The sequence below is a fragment of the Durotheca rogersii genome (assembly GCF_024521655.1).
Source record: "Durotheca rogersii strain YMJ 92031201 chromosome Unknown GGS23scaffold_26, whole genome shotgun sequence".
NCBI classification, from domain to species: Eukaryota; Fungi; Ascomycota; class Sordariomycetes; order Xylariales; family Xylariaceae; genus Durotheca; species Durotheca rogersii.
In genome coordinates this window covers 182,214-198,519 of record NW_026251257.1, presented here as the reverse complement: position 1 = coordinate 198,519, position 16,306 = coordinate 182,214, and the positions used below count along the sequence as shown (strand labels likewise).

The 16,306-nt window shown below is 58.8% G+C and overlaps 5 protein-coding genes across 5 annotated transcripts; 4 read left to right on the top strand and 1 right to left on the bottom strand.

Moving 5' to 3' along the window:
* Positions 1-269: 269 nt before the first annotated feature.
* Positions 270-1,667, bottom strand: GGS23DRAFT_247483 (uncharacterized protein). The gene has a single exon (XM_051512232.1). It carries the CDS (start codon positions 1,471-1,473, stop codon positions 478-480), a length of 996 nt encoding a protein of 331 aa, XP_051368778.1. The 5' UTR covers positions 1,474-1,667; the 3' UTR covers positions 270-477.
* A 4,855-nt stretch (positions 1,668-6,522) lies between these two features.
* On the top strand, positions 6,523-7,600 carry GGS23DRAFT_607071 (uncharacterized protein; the record flags this gene model as incomplete). Its single annotated transcript, XM_051519990.1, has 3 exons — positions 6,523-6,693; positions 6,762-7,412; positions 7,553-7,600. 3 exons carry the CDS (start codon positions 6,523-6,525, stop codon positions 7,598-7,600), a joined length of 870 nt encoding a protein of 289 aa, XP_051368777.1.
* A 1,150-nt stretch (positions 7,601-8,750) lies between these two features.
* On the top strand, positions 8,751-9,967 carry GGS23DRAFT_247357 (pali-domain-containing protein). Its single transcript, XM_051512231.1, has 2 exons — positions 8,751-9,204; positions 9,282-9,967. Exons 1-2 carry the CDS (start codon positions 8,999-9,001, stop codon positions 9,781-9,783), a joined length of 708 nt encoding a protein of 235 aa, XP_051368776.1. The 5' UTR covers positions 8,751-8,998; the 3' UTR covers positions 9,784-9,967.
* A 1,102-nt stretch (positions 9,968-11,069) lies between these two features.
* On the top strand, positions 11,070-13,259 carry GGS23DRAFT_599725 (uncharacterized protein; the record flags this gene model as incomplete). The annotated part of the gene is made up of 4 exons (XM_051518966.1): positions 11,070-11,283; positions 11,355-11,509; positions 11,639-13,075; positions 13,233-13,259. 4 exons carry the CDS (start codon positions 11,070-11,072, stop codon positions 13,257-13,259), a joined length of 1,833 nt encoding a protein of 610 aa, XP_051368775.1.
* Positions 13,260-14,125: 866 nt separating this feature from the next.
* On the top strand, positions 14,126-16,120 carry GGS23DRAFT_614203 (FAD/NAD(P)-binding domain-containing protein; the record flags this gene model as incomplete). The annotated part of the gene is made up of 3 exons (XM_051520628.1): positions 14,126-15,407; positions 15,472-15,801; positions 15,959-16,120. Exons 1-3 carry the CDS (start codon positions 14,544-14,546, stop codon positions 16,118-16,120), a joined length of 1,356 nt encoding a protein of 451 aa, XP_051368774.1. The 5' UTR covers positions 14,126-14,543.
* Between the last annotated feature and the right edge of the window lie 186 nt (positions 16,121-16,306).

Genomic DNA, 16,306 nt, shown 5'->3' with positions numbered 1-16,306 from the left:
TGAAGATAAGCGTGGAATAATGCCCCCCAAGGGTGATTCGTTAGGACCACTATGCCCTTCATCAGTAGCTCAGAATCTTATTGATCTGCTTTGAGAAGCGCTTCAGCCCACTCTAGTCGTGGCCCTCATATCATATACAGTGCGTAATAGTCGGCGATCTTCAGCCCTCCTGGTCTCAGTTCACCCCGTCATTAAGATTCGTGTAGAACTCCTTTTCCGTTACTCCACCCAGACCTGCAACAACTTGCGTCCACATCCCCGATGTCGACGCCGAAACAAATGCTGAAGAAACGCCCCAGCGCCTCAGATGATGACTTGCTCGGTGCTACCCCGACCGAAAGCCAATAGGAGCCAGTGTAATGCCATTTTAGACCCTACCATGACCTGTCGGTTGTTAAAACGCTCCGCCGTTGCTGTTGGGTATATGAAAAGCAAATCTAAGAAAACAGCCCCTATAAATAATACATCCACATTACACTACCGCATCGTCGAAGTCGAAGTTGAAGTCGAGGTTGGCGAAGAGGGCGTGGCCGAGTTCGGCCGCTGAGGTTTCGGTCTCCTGCGCATCCTGGGTACGTTCTTCTTCATATTGGCACATCTTTGGGCCGCCTCGAAAGACGACCGAAATTTAAGATAGCCGAATTTTCTGATACCGGCTGGCGCGCCGGCGTCTCGTAGCCCTAGTGGATGGGGTAAAGGGCCGTCTTCATCCTGTCCAGTATGGTTTGTATCGACCTCGAGCTCCATGTTGCTATCGAATAATTCCGAGTCGAAAGCATCGTTTGGCTCTACAACCGGGGCTAGATACGCAGAAGAACCCCTGGACCCAGACGCTGCAGTCGAAGACGCTGAGCCTTGCACATGGCATTGTGCTCCGACCTCGATCATACCTAGCATTAGGTCCTCTATACGGCGATCCGAACCGGCGTTGGCATCGTGAAGCCTTCCCCCGGCTTCTCCACGAGGTACATTACTGCACAATAAATCCGCGTTAGGGCCGTCACCAGGGGCTAAATCCATAGGTTGGCCGCTTATAACGTCCTGGCGCAATTCAAGCTCCAGCTGTGGTTGCGGTTGCGGTGGCTTCGTGTCATTGCCAATTACGAATGCAGATGGTTGGTCAGAGCTGAGATGTATCCGGGGTTCGGTTACGAATGGCGGCATGGGTAACGGCACTGACGCTTGGCTGACCAGTGGCTGCTGAAATTCCAAATAGGATGGTATCGGGTCCGGCGGCGACATAGACCTCGGGTCTCGTATTAACGCTTGTTTGCTCAGTGTTCGGACAAGGCATTCCACCCGGTCGCCGCCGTCTGGGCTGTTTGGTAGCGTCTCCGCCGCCGCCGCCGTCGCCATGGGGTGTGACGATTGCTGACCTCGATCGGTCGTCGGAGACGGGGATAGTCGCAGCTCGACATCATCAGACGGGGTGTTCGGGTTAGCCTCCTGGTTGAAGTAGGAAATCTCGCGCATTCTGGCCGAAGGTGGGAGCCAACGGCGGGAGAAAAAAGAAGGAAAATGGAAAATAGAAGGAATGGGAAAAGTAAACGGGATCGTGCTTGTGATGGAATCGCCAGGATTTAGCAACAGACCGAGCACGAGGCACGATCCTACCGAGCTTGATTTACCAAGAAGCCGGTTACCGCGCTAATGTAAGACCTGAACAGACGCCACGACGTGCCCAACCCGTGGCCGCGACGCTTGCCTCTCCTTTGTATCCGTCAACGGAAGTCCTCGTACGTGGAGCCACGTTGACGTACCACGCCTCGTGGGAGAAGCATCATCAAGCGGACAGGAAGACGTCAGAAAGCCCGGCGCAGACAGGGGGAGGCGGCGTGAGAATAAATACGGCACGTCGGATGCTAGCAAGCACGTAGGCAGGCGATATGTTTGGCGGCCGGCTGGGATGGGAGTGGTAGTGGTAGTGTTAGTGGCAAAGGCTTGCAAGCCAACAGGTGGTCGGCTTCCCTCCCACCTGGCTGGTAAGGGAGGAACCATATCCCTGGGTTGCCCGAGTCCTGGGAGATTTGCGCTGATTCGGTGCCGATCGATGCACGTGGGAATACGCAGGATATATGTAGGGTAGGTGGGTGGGCGTGTAGAGCAGGCCGCAGCACATATGGTGGTGTGCACAGCGGCGCACGCTGCTGAGCCTTTCTGACAGGCGCTCGTGGACAGTGAAGGTCCACTTCGAGTAGCCATGGACCCGGGACCGCGCCTAGAAAGATTCCTGATGCTACCAGGGCAAGACTTAGCGACTCGTCGACTGGGGATAGGCAGCCCAGCGTCCGTCCGGTCCGTATCCAGACGACCCAACTTACTCGGTATGGCAGGTAAGTGAGGGAGAGGCACGGACACGAGCAGGACAAACCTACTCGACCACCCCGGACCCTGATCGCAGTCGGAATCCGTTTGGCCGGTACCAGGCAATCCACAAAGAATCCACCAAGCATCCGCTAGGGCGGCATCCCGGACGACGTCGCATCGGTGGTGAGGGGAACCCCATGTAAAGGAGCGCTCTACGTACACGCCTGTGTACGAGTAAGGTATGGCGCCGGGGAGGGTGACGAGGAGACCACCCGTGTCATTGCGCTCGAAGTTGAAATATTGGGTGGTGCCGAAGGTTAGGGTGTGGTATGCCCTTATCATACCTAAGGTACCTGTAGGTATATGCCACGTACGCCGCGCACCTCCCACGAAGGTACCTGCCTAGGTACCTACCTACCTGTAGGTACCTCTCAACCTAATACATGGAGGTGCGTGGGCAGGCTAGGAGGTACCTAAGGTGCCTGCGCAGCAAATTAGGCACCTACAGGGGTACCTGTCGAGATGCGACGCGCAGCCAACAAACGGACAGACAGTCCATACGGGTACATAGCTGACAGGAGGGTTTAGTCGGCAGATACCGCCTGCTAACCTTGCTGTGGCTGTTCTGTTCGGCTGGCGTCTTTGCCTAAGGGCAACCCAACACCCATAGCCGGCCCCTCCTGAATATGCCTCTCGTCTTCGCCTCAGCGCCTACGGTAGCTAGCCGCATGCCACAGCCCAAAGCCATCAAGGTCCCAGGATCGACGGAAGATCGGGCGGTGAGAAGGTCGGAGGCCAACCTAACCTACATCATCAAATAGGGGATGGTCTACTTTTTCCTACGACAACGCCCTACAGCGTTCACCCATAGCCACTTCTCCTAGCCATGCCTAGTCAGCTGCGCCCTCAGCGCCGACAGACACCCTGCAGGCAGAGATGCTGAAGCATCGGTTGCCTATCGCGCCGAAATAAGGGCTAGACGCATCGAATCCTGACGAAAGGAATCCCGATCATGATACTGGGTGGGATGACGCACATAAGATCTGCCCTAAGGTAGGGGGCTAGCGAGTTATTATATCCCGATAGCTCTTCGACTTGGAGGGCTGACACAAGCTCTCGGCGATGCTGTGGTATCGAAGTTAGGACCGCCTCTATTGCTTAGATCTGCGGGATATTGCACCGGCAGCTCCGTGCTCATACGCTCGACGACACTAAGCCCGTGGCCTAGATCCGTCGGGCGTTCAGATACACCCTTTGAAGAGCCTGATGACTTCATCGGTAGTCGCTAACAACAAAGGACGAAGTATGCCCAAGCTCGGAACCTCGAATGGGTCCGTCCCTCGTAGGTGCTAGGTACCTGAGGCAATATAAGCACACGTCCAGCAAGCCCAACGGCCCCCCGTTCCCGCTCAGGTCCCGCGCTTTTCTCGCTTCGTTGTCTATGACGTGCACGGCCTCGCACATAGTGTCGCGCCCAGCTAACCGCAACCACATCTACTGTCGAGACAGCTACACGTAGGTAGCAAAGGCTGGCGCGGTGACTCGATGGGCGTGTGCATGTGCGTAGAGGCGCCCCGCCCGTCTCGGGGGTATCGTGTTTGATCGGTGCAATGGAAACACTGGTGCCAAGAGGACCGAGGGCATCGCAGAGTGGGATGCCTTAATGTCATGTGCATAATGCTGTCCTACTGCACCGCAGGCATACCTACCTTTGTTGGTAACACGAAGTACAGGGCCTCCTCCTCTTGACATACAATTCTGGTAGCTGGACACGGCTGTCCCCAGAGAGACGATGCAGAGGGGCTGGGTGCGCAATCAGTTGCTTCCCAACAGCCAGCGAACGGGGACCTCGTCGTGGGGAGGGATGCGCTAGGTGCCTCGTAGCATCGCATCCATTTCCCGCCATCGGGCGACTTGGAGAACCGCTGCAGGGATCGCGCTGGTCCCGAAAAAAGAGCGTCGAGGGGGTGACGTGCATGCTACGTTGACATTGGATACGGACACGGTAGAGGGGGGCTTCAAATCAAGCGTTGAAAACCCCTCTTGGAAGCACATACCTAACGCATGGGGCCGTATGCGACTTGGAGAGGGAATCCGCCGTAATAGAGGCACCCGGTCCAGCCGACACTGCGGCGGCAAAGCACATAACTACCTACGACATACTACTCTCATCTCACATCCGCCTACCACGTTCGCAAGTTGTGGGAGTAGGAAAACACCGCTGGGCCTGTCGGATTTGATAGGTTGGCGTGGGTTTAACTGTTCATTTCAACTGCCCTAGTAATAGAATGGTGTCTCAAGGATCTGCCCGCCTTCAGAGAGCTTCGTTGTGCCCTCTTCCATACCCTCATACCTACCTGCCCCGAGCCAATCCACGCTTCAGCAACTCTGCCGGGCTCACGCCTCGGGCGTTCCACGAAAGAGGCCTGTCAGCAATTTCCTATTGCTGCGCACCTCATCCCCCATCGCTCGCATACCCCAAGTCTGACAACGCCGAGGTGCGGTGGAAACATTACCCAAAGAAGCCGCCCCCACCTTGACCACCGAGAGAGGTCTGGAGACGCGTTTGGCTGAGTGTCAAGAAGCGTGTCCCTGGTGTCCCGGGATCCCAGTCTCGCAGTTGAGCTCCCTCCCTTCCCCAGATCCATCTATCTTAGTAGGGTGGAAGCCTACCGGCTACTTGTCGGCGGCCTGGGTCAAATACCTATAGAAGGAGACCTAGGTAGGTACAATTACCGGCCCTAGGCGACCGTTGTGAGCGTTAGGTGGGTGCGAGGGAGAAAGCTAGAGGGTTTTGCCAATCTACCTTGACACCTACCTGTCGCTATGGTGAGTGTCAGCCAACCCACCCTCCCAGAGGTTCACGCCCCAACGCATTCCGAAGCTTGGTACCGCTCTGGCAAGTGTAGGTCCAATGTGATCCGGCGCCGCGGCCATAGGAACATCGCAATACGATAGGTATTCAAAACACATCGGTCGGCAGGAGAGCCACCCTGCGCACGTTCGATCTCCCTCCCACTGTGCCAGTAGGCACCTGCCTAAACATCATACAAGACATTCATCACCGCATGCTACACGCTGATTCGGCGATCATGTCCATCAGCTCTAGAAGTTCCACCGGAATGCCACGCCGGCAGTGTGTATACATCGCCAGGGTGTCGTTGCGCCAGGCGCAGCCACTGATCCAAACGACCGATCACATATGTATGGCACAGGTCCCAGGACCCCGTCTACGGTACGGCGGCACGCATTTGGGTGCTTCCCGTCTGCCTCCAAATAAGGGGATAGGGGCTGCGGAGGGAAGGGGGGGGGGCATGTCTATATGTCAGAGCTCCGCAGAACTTCCCATTCTTCATCCATCATGAGGCAACGCCTACTGCAGATGGTAAAGGGGGTCTCGTATGACACGCCTGGCACACACAGGAACACACCCTCAGAGGTGCTCTACCAATCAAACCATGCAACGCGAACATCAGCTGTCATTGTAATTCAACAAAGAGGGAGGTGGTAGGGTAGATGTTCTGGCCGTGAGCTTGGAGACTCGTATCCATCGTGCTACCTGCTTTTGGAATACGTTTATAGTGCAATATCCGCGGGGGGTTATGCGCCTATGTGCGGCAGCCGACGAGCGAGGAGGTAAGGCAGAGATCAAGCCATCGAATGTCTGCAGATAAGAGGTCCTAGTCTAATTGCTTTGCCAGATCGGAATTGGCTTGTAAGCCAGCAGAACTGGAGAGAGGGCGGAGAGATGGGGTTAAATTGGTACCCGTCTCGGTAAGTGTGAGTAGGCCGGGGAACATTTACACAATAGAACTGTGATCGAAACCTTTAAACTCTCGAAACTTCCGGGAAATATTCAGCTGCAGGCTTCTACTTCCGACATCTCGTATTTGCATCATTATTTGTGTTCGAATTAAAATTTTTTTTTCTCGGAAGACCAGTATGAAGCGGACGATATACCAACCTGCCCAGGTGGGTGCAATGCCCTCATGGATTATACCTAGGTGCCTACAGATTTATGCCAGGTGGCAGCCAGGTGGCGGACCGGGTGCGTAATCAACAAATTAACAAACTTCAGCGATATGGGCAAATCCTCTGTTCCCCTACATCATTTTGCAGTGGCACTGATGCCCATAGCGGCGCCGTCGTAGCAGCGCCATTGTAGCGATAGCAGCATCACGGCTTTCACGAGCTGATCCCTGACGGTACTTGGCCATGTTACGCACCAAGTCAGCGTTCGCAGAGGTCCTGCAGACCTCGCTGAGTTCTCGCACCGTCTTCGTTAAATGCGTGCCGGCCCCAATCACGTTCTTCGAGCGTCGAGCCGTCTTGCGATCTGTCCAAAAGCTTTCACATGAGACTGTCGAGACGTTCAGGCAGCTGGAAGTAGGCTCCGACCTCCCTCGGGCCTGCGGATAGGTCGGCGGCAATGCTAGGTTCTGACTGAGAGACAGGACAACTCTTCCTTCGTCGTGGTCACCACCAAACCGGGGACTGCGCAAGGTCTGGTCAACGATTCTCCCATCACGCGAGTGATAATCCATCATGACCCAAACGCTGCGGCCGCCCCCGACAGCGCGGCCTGGGGCGCCGAGTACGATATCCGAGGGGCAATCACCACCCCGATCAATCCCATTGCGCCCTCGAAGGCCCTGAAAGCGACGCCGGCTTTCGCCGATCTAGGATTGTCTCACAAGACTATCACGCTGCACATGTTCGCCGCGAACAAGTCCTACAATCACAGGGAGGCGGTGAGGAGGAACCCGCTGCACGGCCGGTGGCCCTCGAATGACGATAGGGAAACCTTCACGTCGGCCGCCCTTCACAAATCTGTACCATCGGGTGTCATGGCGCCAGCATTGAAAGACTGGCACACTGCAAACCAGCTGTACCGTGATTCCGTGAGTTTCACCGATGAGGGGTCTGAAGGCGCCGCAGCCACTCTACTCGGGAAGAAGCGCCATACCCCCAGAGAAGTGTACCTCTTGGAACGTATCAGGGCGCGCTGGAACGCGGAAGGGATGCCCGATGTTATGAAGAGTTTAGCTGCTTTCGCTACCGACAGTTCCCGCAGTCCATCGCCCGCTCTCAACCCGCTATCGGGAGTCTCGACTCGCAATCGCGGGTTTAGAAAGGCTCCCGGCGGAGTCCCCGGCGGCGTGTACAGCTGGTCTCTGGGCGAACCCCCCGCGGAGCCCCCCAGGTACACTGCGACGAACAATCCATTCATTGATATGACGTCGAGTCTCGGCAAGCCGTCAACACCCCCGGAGACAACGACGAAGGCCGATGAAATGAAACCCGAGAAATAAGCAGCCGGTGCAGAGCTGTCCGAACATGTTATAGCGCCGCTTCCTACGGGGCGTACGAGAATCAAATAGCCACGGCCTCCTCGTCAACTGCTAGCTTAGATAAACGGAATTGGAATCGCCGATACGTCCGCAACGAGCCTCGTTGCCAAGCCAAACGCGGGGGGGGGCTTGGAGGTTGGAGTTCTAGCTGCCTAAGATTTACCATTTGCACCCTCGCGAATCGATTTTTCGCAGTAGCAGAAATAGTCAGGTCATAGTGTCGCTCTTGTGCCGTATTAGGCGCAAAGAGCTTTGCCCCCGGCAAAGCGTTGAGACAGCTATACCTAACCCGGCTGCGTGGATGCCGAAATGACGGATGGAAACTTGGCGCGTTTGGGGTTTCGTAGTATGTTCATGCCGTGAGCCATTCTGGCTTCACGATCTGCTAGAACTCAATGCGGAGTGCCAACCAGCCGACGGCACGGATACCAGTCAGTTACTCCCCTGCATCATGCTGCGATATCGCCAGGAAGAGAGAAGCACAGGCAGAGAGGGGGGGAAGAGGTAGGACATCTGAGGGTATTTTGATAGCTATCATCAAGATGCTGATTGCAGAGGCCGCTGATTCTGCTCACCCGCTGCGCCTCTCATTGGCCCGCCGACGGCGACGGCGATTGATGACGTGTCGACGTCGTCGTCTTTGACGCAGGCGGTGCCGTTAGCCGTGCCTTGGGGATTCGTTGCGCATCGCAGATTCGACTTCATTCGTCCTCTTCTAGCTAAAACAGGGAAATACGTCGAGATCCCGGCCACCCCTGTCAGGAATACCACACGGAGACCTTCGTCGACAATCCAGACCGTGCAAGGTCGCGACCCCACGGATTGGCAAGCTAGCTCTTCCATTCAGCTCTGCCCGCATCCACGCATCGCCGTCTCCAGCCTATGTGGCAGCGCAAACCAGAATGAGCCACGCTTTTCGTTGCAATTGACGACTACTGGACAGTCGTCATCGAGGGGCGCAGCAAGATACGAGCCGGTCATCAGTTCACCAGGTGACGTTGCCAAATCGAACGCCTGCCGGGACCGACTTTCATAGATGTAACGAACGTCGGATCATCACACGCACTTTACTCGGCATGAACATGGTCGCCCCAGAAAAGGGATCTAACCTGAGCCGTGGCAAGGAGACCCGAAGCCGCAGCATCAACCCCGTCCGTCAACCCGAGACACTTTAATAATCGGTGAACCCCTCCCACCACCCACGAGGTTGATACACAATTCTCTCGCCTCTCACCTCTGCGTGCCCTACCAAAGCATTTGCTCTTGACGTTAACCGAACCTGCACATCGTTACATATACCCCTCAAGAGAGGTATAAGCGAAGAAAACTAGTCGACCAAAATGGCCCAGACAGGGTTCTTCCACCATATCGGCACGTTCCTGCTGTTCGCAGCCACAGTGCTGCTGATCATTACCGACATCTCCTCCCCCGTCGTCAACAGCATCTCGCTGCTGAGGATCGACCTTGACAAGAGCAGAACGTCCGCCGGCCGCCACCCAAGCGTGACCTTCGGGTCCTTCGGCTACTGCGTGCGGGACACGATGGCGTAAGTTGGAGGATCCCCCTGACCCACTTACGGGAAAGCGTCGCGAGTCGGCGGGAAAAGCTAACGGCGCACGCTAGCTCCGGCCGGGATTTCTGCACCCGCTCGCAAGTGGGCTACGACCCGGTGGCGATCGTCGAGGAGACGGTGCGCAACGTCGAGTTCTCGGACTACGCGGCGGATACGTCGAGGGGGCTCACGCGGGCCATGATCCTGCACCCGATCGCGACGGGACTCGCCTTCATCGCGTTCCTGCTCGCGATCGGCGCCGGGTTCGTCGGCAGCCTGCTGGCGTCGCTGTGCTCGCTGCTGACGTTCGCGGTGACGCTGGTGGTGCTCGTGTGCGACTTCGTCGCGCTGGGACTCGTCCGATCGGCGGTCAACGACGCGACGGGCAGCGACAGTCGCGCGGAATGGGGCGCGGCGTCGTGGACGACGTTGGTCTCGGCCATCTGCAGTTTCCTCGCCACGTTCGTCCTCTTCTTCACCTGCTGCAGCGCCCGGCTGCACCGGCGCCGCGGAGCACCGAACAAGGGCCCCGACGGCTACGGCGTCCCCGCCAGCCGGAGGCGCTTCTGGTAGGGGGGACGCGCCAGCTCCGCTAAGCTAGGTTTGATCGGCCCAAGCGATCTATTCTCGTCTCTGAGAGAGAGAGGGGGGGGGGCGGTCGCGACCACTTCCGTGTGACGCGCTACGAAAAGAGACGACGCCGTGGACGATACCAGAGAGGGATGACTTGCGACGAATTGCTGAAGGGAAAAAGGCGCAAGAGGGGGCAAATGGATATGCGATTTTTTTTTTTTCCTTCCGAGCGGAGAAGGAGGTGCTTTCGAGGCGCTCGGACAGGACAGGATGGGACGCGGACGCGTCGAGATGCCGGCACAGTACCTATAGTATACCAAGGTTGACGGGCCTATACCGTCATTAACGAATACCAACGCGATTAATCTTATTGCCTATTCCTATTTTCTCCCCTTTTTTCTCGCCATGACTCCGGACGAATACGCCAGCACACTCTCGATGGACGCCGTCTTCCTGAGACGCGCTGGCCCGAGTTCTGCCGCGACTGGTCTGAGGGTGGCGTGCGTGTGGCGTGGGGGCTGGTTGCTCTTGAGCGAGAGAGTGGCTTCAGCTCCGGTCCGGCATTTGCCGTCATACCTACCTTGCCTCGGGTCCGCCTCCCCTCTTTCTTCTTCCCCTTTATAGATACCCAAATCCTACTCATATTTCAAAAAGCGTTCCGGAGACAGAGGAAACTCCAAGTCCTAAGAGGTATTTCTGGCTGGACGGTTAGCGGTAGCGGGAGTGTAGGGGTAGAGACCTATCCTAGGAACCTCTAGGCAGGTGGGTGGGACCGGTATAGGCTGCCAACACCTGTTAACACCTGCCAACACCCGCCAACCGGGTCCGGTCTCTGGGTACCTACCTGAATGCCCAAGGCAGCACTCTTAGGCAGCCAAGGCCGCTAGCCGATCGCAGGCTGCCGAGCCGGCATCGTTCCCAGCACGCCGCCAAGACGACGCCGTCTGCGCAGCTGAAGGAATGCCTACCTCCCTGCCTGCCGGCCACCCTACCTCTGACTGCCTAGCCGCTACCGCTTCAAGTTACCTACCGCTGTAGGCACCTCTAGGCACCGGCGGCAGCAAATCGGACGAGATGCGTGGAAAGGAGACTCGGGGAGCCACCCGACCCACCTCTGGAGAAGACATTCAAATAGCCGCTGATGAGACGAGCCTCCAACCTACACGTAACCAAGCACACAATCTCGCCCACCTTGTCCGCTTCGCCGGCCTCGCCCTGAGAACGCGTATCACTTCGAATCAGCTGGTTACCCGGATAAGGAGGACAAGAAGCGAAGCAGAACAACCATGGCCGAGACGACTATGGCTGAGACGATGAGGCCCGGCGCGTCTTACGCCGCTGCGGTCGCCGAGTTCCGCCGACGCCGCATTGACGGCAACAAGTTCCCGGGCTTCGGCCTTCCCGTCGATACCACGCTTCCCGACGAACACAGCGGCAGGTTCTTCCTCCATGCGCTGAGGTACTTTATGAGCGCAGGAATATCGAAGCGTGAGATCCGCAGTGAGTCCACCGACACATGTCTCCCTCGCCTCCTTCCCGGCTCGCTTACCGAAGACATTCGCCCTGGCTAGTGATGGACTTCGTCAACCAAATCACCGACAAGCCGAACTGGACCGAGAAAGTTTTCGACGAGACTATCCTCGACAGGTGGAGGGAAGAGGCGAAATCTGTCCCGACTATTGATCTCGACGGCGACGTCTACCTCTCAGACGAAATGTTTGACTACGTAAGTTGTTCTCCCGGGTCCGTCGCTTCGAACATGCTGCCGTGGGGGTGCAGTGGGCGTCTTTTGCCCGGCGCATGGGTCGAAGTCTCGAGGTGAGGGGCAGGAAAACTGAACACCGGCACGGTCTAGTGCGTCGAGGAACTCCGGGACAAGGCGAAGAAGGCCAAGGAGACCGGCATCGTAAACGTTCTCGATGCCGAGCTGGCTATCGCCAAGTCCGACACGGTTGTCTCTCCGGAGCTGAGGGACACCTTGAGGGCGGCGGTGAAAGTGCTCGAGGACGTGCCCGACGCGCAGAAGGACTGGCACCCGGGCTCGGACGGCAAAGTGCTCGACCTCCTCCACCCCTCCCTATTCCCTATCATATACGGGAAGACGCGCGTGCTGCCGTACGGGAAAGTGCCCCTCGAAGACTGCATCGCGTGGACCGGGGAAGGAGACGTCACGGACCTGTGGATACAGGAATCGAGTGCGCGGCCCGCCCGATGGGGGAGCAGGCAGTGGTTGCCGAGCGACGTCGAGTGGACCGAGGACGGGATGAAAATTGCCAGCTACGTCAACAACTTACACCCCCGAGACCACGCCGACCTGTACAAGGTGCTAGAGAAGTTCGTCGCCATCGCCGTCCCGCTCTGGGAGCAGTGCCTATTCCGCGGCCACGGTGACCAACTGAACCCGCGCGTCGTCATGAACTGCCAGGGGGAAGAGGAGGATTATATCCTTCCTGACGAGGCAACGTACGTACTCCCGGACGACTACGTCCGGGGCGAGGACGAGGATGAGGACGATTACAAGTACGAGGACGACTACCGGGAGTGGCGGGAGGAGAACCGGATCCTCATCTGGCCGGAGCCCGAAGACTGGGCGCCGCGCGACCGGCCGAGCGGCCAGGTCAACCTTCGAGCCGAATTCCCCGAGGGACTCCAGGTCATCTTCAAGCTGGCGGATATCTGCCTGACGCCGGAGAATCCTGAATACGGCGGCGGTAGCAACCACATCGAGGGAGCGCTCAACGACCGCATCGCGGCAACAGCGCTCTACTACTACGACATCGACAACATCACCGACAGCTACCTCAACATAACCCAGCCCATCGACACGGAAGAGGTGCGCATGCTGCCGCCCCAGGGCGAGTTCCAGTCGCTCGAGCGCTGGCTCGGCGTGGGGACGGACGACGCGCCCCTGCAGGGCCTGGGGCGCTTGCGGGCGCTGCCGGGCCGCATGCTCGCCTTCCCCAACACCTTCCAGCACCAGGTGACGCCGTTCCGGCTGCGCGACCCGACGCGGCCGGGGCGCCGCCGCATCCTGGCCATGTTCCTGGTGGACCCGCACGCGCGGGTACTGTCGACGAGTGTGGTGCCGCCGCAGCGACGCGACTGGTGGGCGCGCGAGCTGAGAGATGCACAGGGGACGCGGCTCAGCGCCCTGCCGCGCGAGATCTTCGACCTCACCATCGACCAGGTCGACGACTTCCCTCTGAGCTGGGAGGCAGCGGTCCAGGCCCGAGCGGAGCTGATGCAGGAACGGAGCCGCGTCAGCGAGGACTGGGAGCAGGAAGCCACCGCTGTACGTTGCTTCACGGGGTGACTAGCGAACGCTTGCTCACGCCGTGGCCCCCCTCATCCGTTTGATTTTCCCACCCCCTCGTACTTTTTTGCCAGGACCGGCCCAGGAGGCCAGCAAGCCAGCGTGTGTGCATCTCTCGTACTAACTTTGAGCACAGGAGACGTTTAATTTCTGCGAACACTGATGCCTCTCCGTTTTTTGGCTCGCGGTTCCCCGGCGGAGGATGGGAGAGCGGTTAGGAGGACGCATCGCAGATGGTTGGTCATCGTACCGGCCGCGTCGTAGAGATGGAGTGGGTTTCCCGGATGGACTGCGGACTGGACGCAGGCGTTGCACGTTCCATCTGCTTAGCTTTGTTTTTCTCCCGCCTCTGAGATAGAAACAAAGAGGTTGTCAACACAAGACTTTCCCGGTTTTCGCGCTCGTTCCTAGTGTCGCTTCGTGTATGTCAGCCGGCGGTGGTAGCGGAGGTAGCTGTTGGTCGGTTTCTTCAGTAGAGTTACCGAAGGTAGTATTTTTTACCTAGATTAGGCACAATTCCGCAGGGTTGTAAGCAGGGTGAATTTCGTCCCGTGACCAGGTCACGGGATCATCCCCCATCCCTACCATTGTCATCAGCTCATCGCAACACTGCCAGTACCTACCTATATGCACGATGTAGACACAATATGGTTGCCTTATTATGGGTGATGCGTATTGTAAGCGCGAACGACCAACACCGGAACGATGGTAGAACAAAACAGGGGACTACGTGAGCATCTCTCTCTCCATAACTCCACCTCGGCATATTCACGCACAATTGTCCGCTGTGCCCGAGGCCGTTCACCCCGAGCCGACCTCGGACTCGGCGTATACTCATAGGACCGCTATGCCCGTTGGGGCGTAAACGAGCGAGGCCAGCAGCGCGAGCTGAGATGCAGGGGGGGTGGCCACGGGGTTACGTGGGAAGTGGAGGCGGGCGACGAGAAGAAAAAGGAGGTTAGGCGATCTAATCTTATCTGATGATTTTCTCGGATCAGATAGAGAGGCCAATAGGGGAGCTCAGGCACCAGAGCATGACTGCTCGGAGCTGAGACGCTCCTAAGGCGCACTTATACACACACACTGGTTGGCATCCGCCGCCTTTTCTTACCTGTCATGCCCCCGTAAGCGCTCCTCCCTCCTCTGTTTTTCATTCTCCTACCCTCTTTTTCTCCCTCCCTCCCCTCTTCCTCTCCCTCTCCCTCTTTGCCCCGCCGCCACCTATCCGAAACGCCAAGGAGTTCTTCCTCGGGGACTACACGCTTCTAAGGACTTGTCAGCAGCGGCGGGAGTGATATTCGGCACGTTGATATCCTTGAGATAGGAGCTACCTATCCCGTGGCCGCGTCTTCGGCGGCGCGCACCCCTTGAAGATAGGTATTCATCACACACATTCACCTCATCAGACACGCCGTACAGACGAGAAACGCTGCCCAGAGACCTCGCCATGTTCGACAAAGCCATCCTTGTATTGAGGGGCGTCGGCCAGATCGCGGCCTTCCTCTCCGCCATGCTCTCGCGCTCGATCTCCTTCCGGCTGAAGCTTCTCCGCCACTCCCTCACCTCCTCGACCGCCCCGCCCGCCGGCGAGCCCCTCAACATCGTCATCATCGGCGCCTCCATCGCCGGGTACCACGCCGCCAGCACCATCGCGGCCAACCTGCCGCCCTGGCTGGGGTACCGCGTCGTCGTCGTCGAGCCGCGCGACCACTTCCACTTCACCTGGGTGCTGCCGCGCTTCTGCGTCGTCGAGGGCCACGAGCACAAGGCCTTCATCCCGTACGCGGGGCACCTGCCGGCCGGGTCGCTCGACGACGGCCCCGGCGGCGCCCCGAGCAAGGTGGCCTGGGTGCGCGACCGGGTCGCCAGCATCTCGCCGACGGCGGTGCGCCTCGCGGCCGGCGGCGCCGACATCCCGTACGCGTTCCTGGTCGTGGCGACGGGCGCCGGCGCCGGCGACGCGCTCCCGAACCGCGTGCCGGCCGACGGCAAGGCCGAGGGCCTCGAGCTGCTGCGCCGCATGCAGGCGCGCATCCGCGACGCGGCCGACCTCGTCGTCGTCGGCGGCGGCGCCGCCGGCGTCGAGCTCGCCACCGACGCCAAGTCCAAGTACCCCGACAAGCGCGTCACCCTGGTCCACTCGCGCGACGCCGTCATGCACCGCTTCGGCCCGCGCCTGCAGGCCGCCGCCCGCGACGGCATCGACGCCCTCGGCGTGCGCCTCGTCACCGGCGACCGCGTCGTCTCCGAGGACAAGGACAGGCGCGTCGCCGTGCTGAAGAGCGGCCGGGAGATCCCGTGCGACTGCCTGGTTCGTCTCTGTCCCCCCCCCCCCCCCCCGGCTCGCTGCTAATATGCCCCCTCCGCTCCCGCAGATCAACTGCACCGGCCAGCGCCCCGACGCGCGGCTCGTGGCGGCGCTGAGCCCGGCCTCGGTGTCGGCGACGACGGGCCACGTGCTCGTGCGGCCGACGATGCAGGTGCGCGACCCGGCGCTGCCGAACGTCTACGCGTGCGGCGACGTGTGCGCGCCCGACCCGGAGGAGGATAGCACCGCCGTCGTCGCGCAGCCCAACTCGCGCTCCGCCATGCGCCAGGCCATGGTCGCCGCGTTCAACGTGCTCGACGCCGCCGAGGGCCGCGCCCCGTCCAACGTGTACCGCCCGAACTGGTTCGACGGCGTGATCAAGCTCACGCTGGGGTTGGTATGTTTTTTTCTCTTGCTCTCTGCTTTCCTGGCTCGCTCCCTGCCCCCTCCTATATGCGTGGTGCGTCGCAACCCCCGTTACGAAAGAAGGGAGTAAGGAAGGGAGAAGCAGAGACAAGGCACCACGAGGCTGACAGACTATACCCCACGCACAGGACAAGTCGGTGTCGAGCGTGGGTGACGGCAAGACTGAGCTGCTCTTCCGGGCGAAGGACAAAGACGTGGCTCTCATGGTGGACGGCGTGTGGAAGCGTCTCGGCGCGACGCCCTTCGAAGACGACGACACGTTCCTGAGCAAGGTCAAGACTAAGATCTGATCCAGCGCGGAAGTCTGGAGACTAAGGAGGTAGGTATAACTACCAGATTCGTAAAGGAGCTGCACAAGGGTCCACACGCATTCAAGGCGGCAAAGGGTAACATAAGAGAGATTGGTATAATAATGTACTACTATATTGTACATTGGGACACACCAGCCGGAGGTAATAGGGACGGGGGCTCGGCAA

Coding starts and splice junctions, on each gene's coding strand:
- GGS23DRAFT_247483 (XM_051512232.1), bottom strand. CDS start 1,473: ATGCGCGAGATTTCCTACTTCAACCAGGAGGCTAACCCGAACACCCCG.
- GGS23DRAFT_247357 (XM_051512231.1), top strand. CDS start 8,999: ATGGCCCAGACAGGGTTCTTCCACCATATCGGCACGTTCCTGCTGTTC. Junction 9,205..9,281: donor TGCGTGCGGGACACGATGGC/GTAAGTTGGAGG, acceptor GGCGCACGCTAG/CTCCGGCCGGGATTTCTGCA.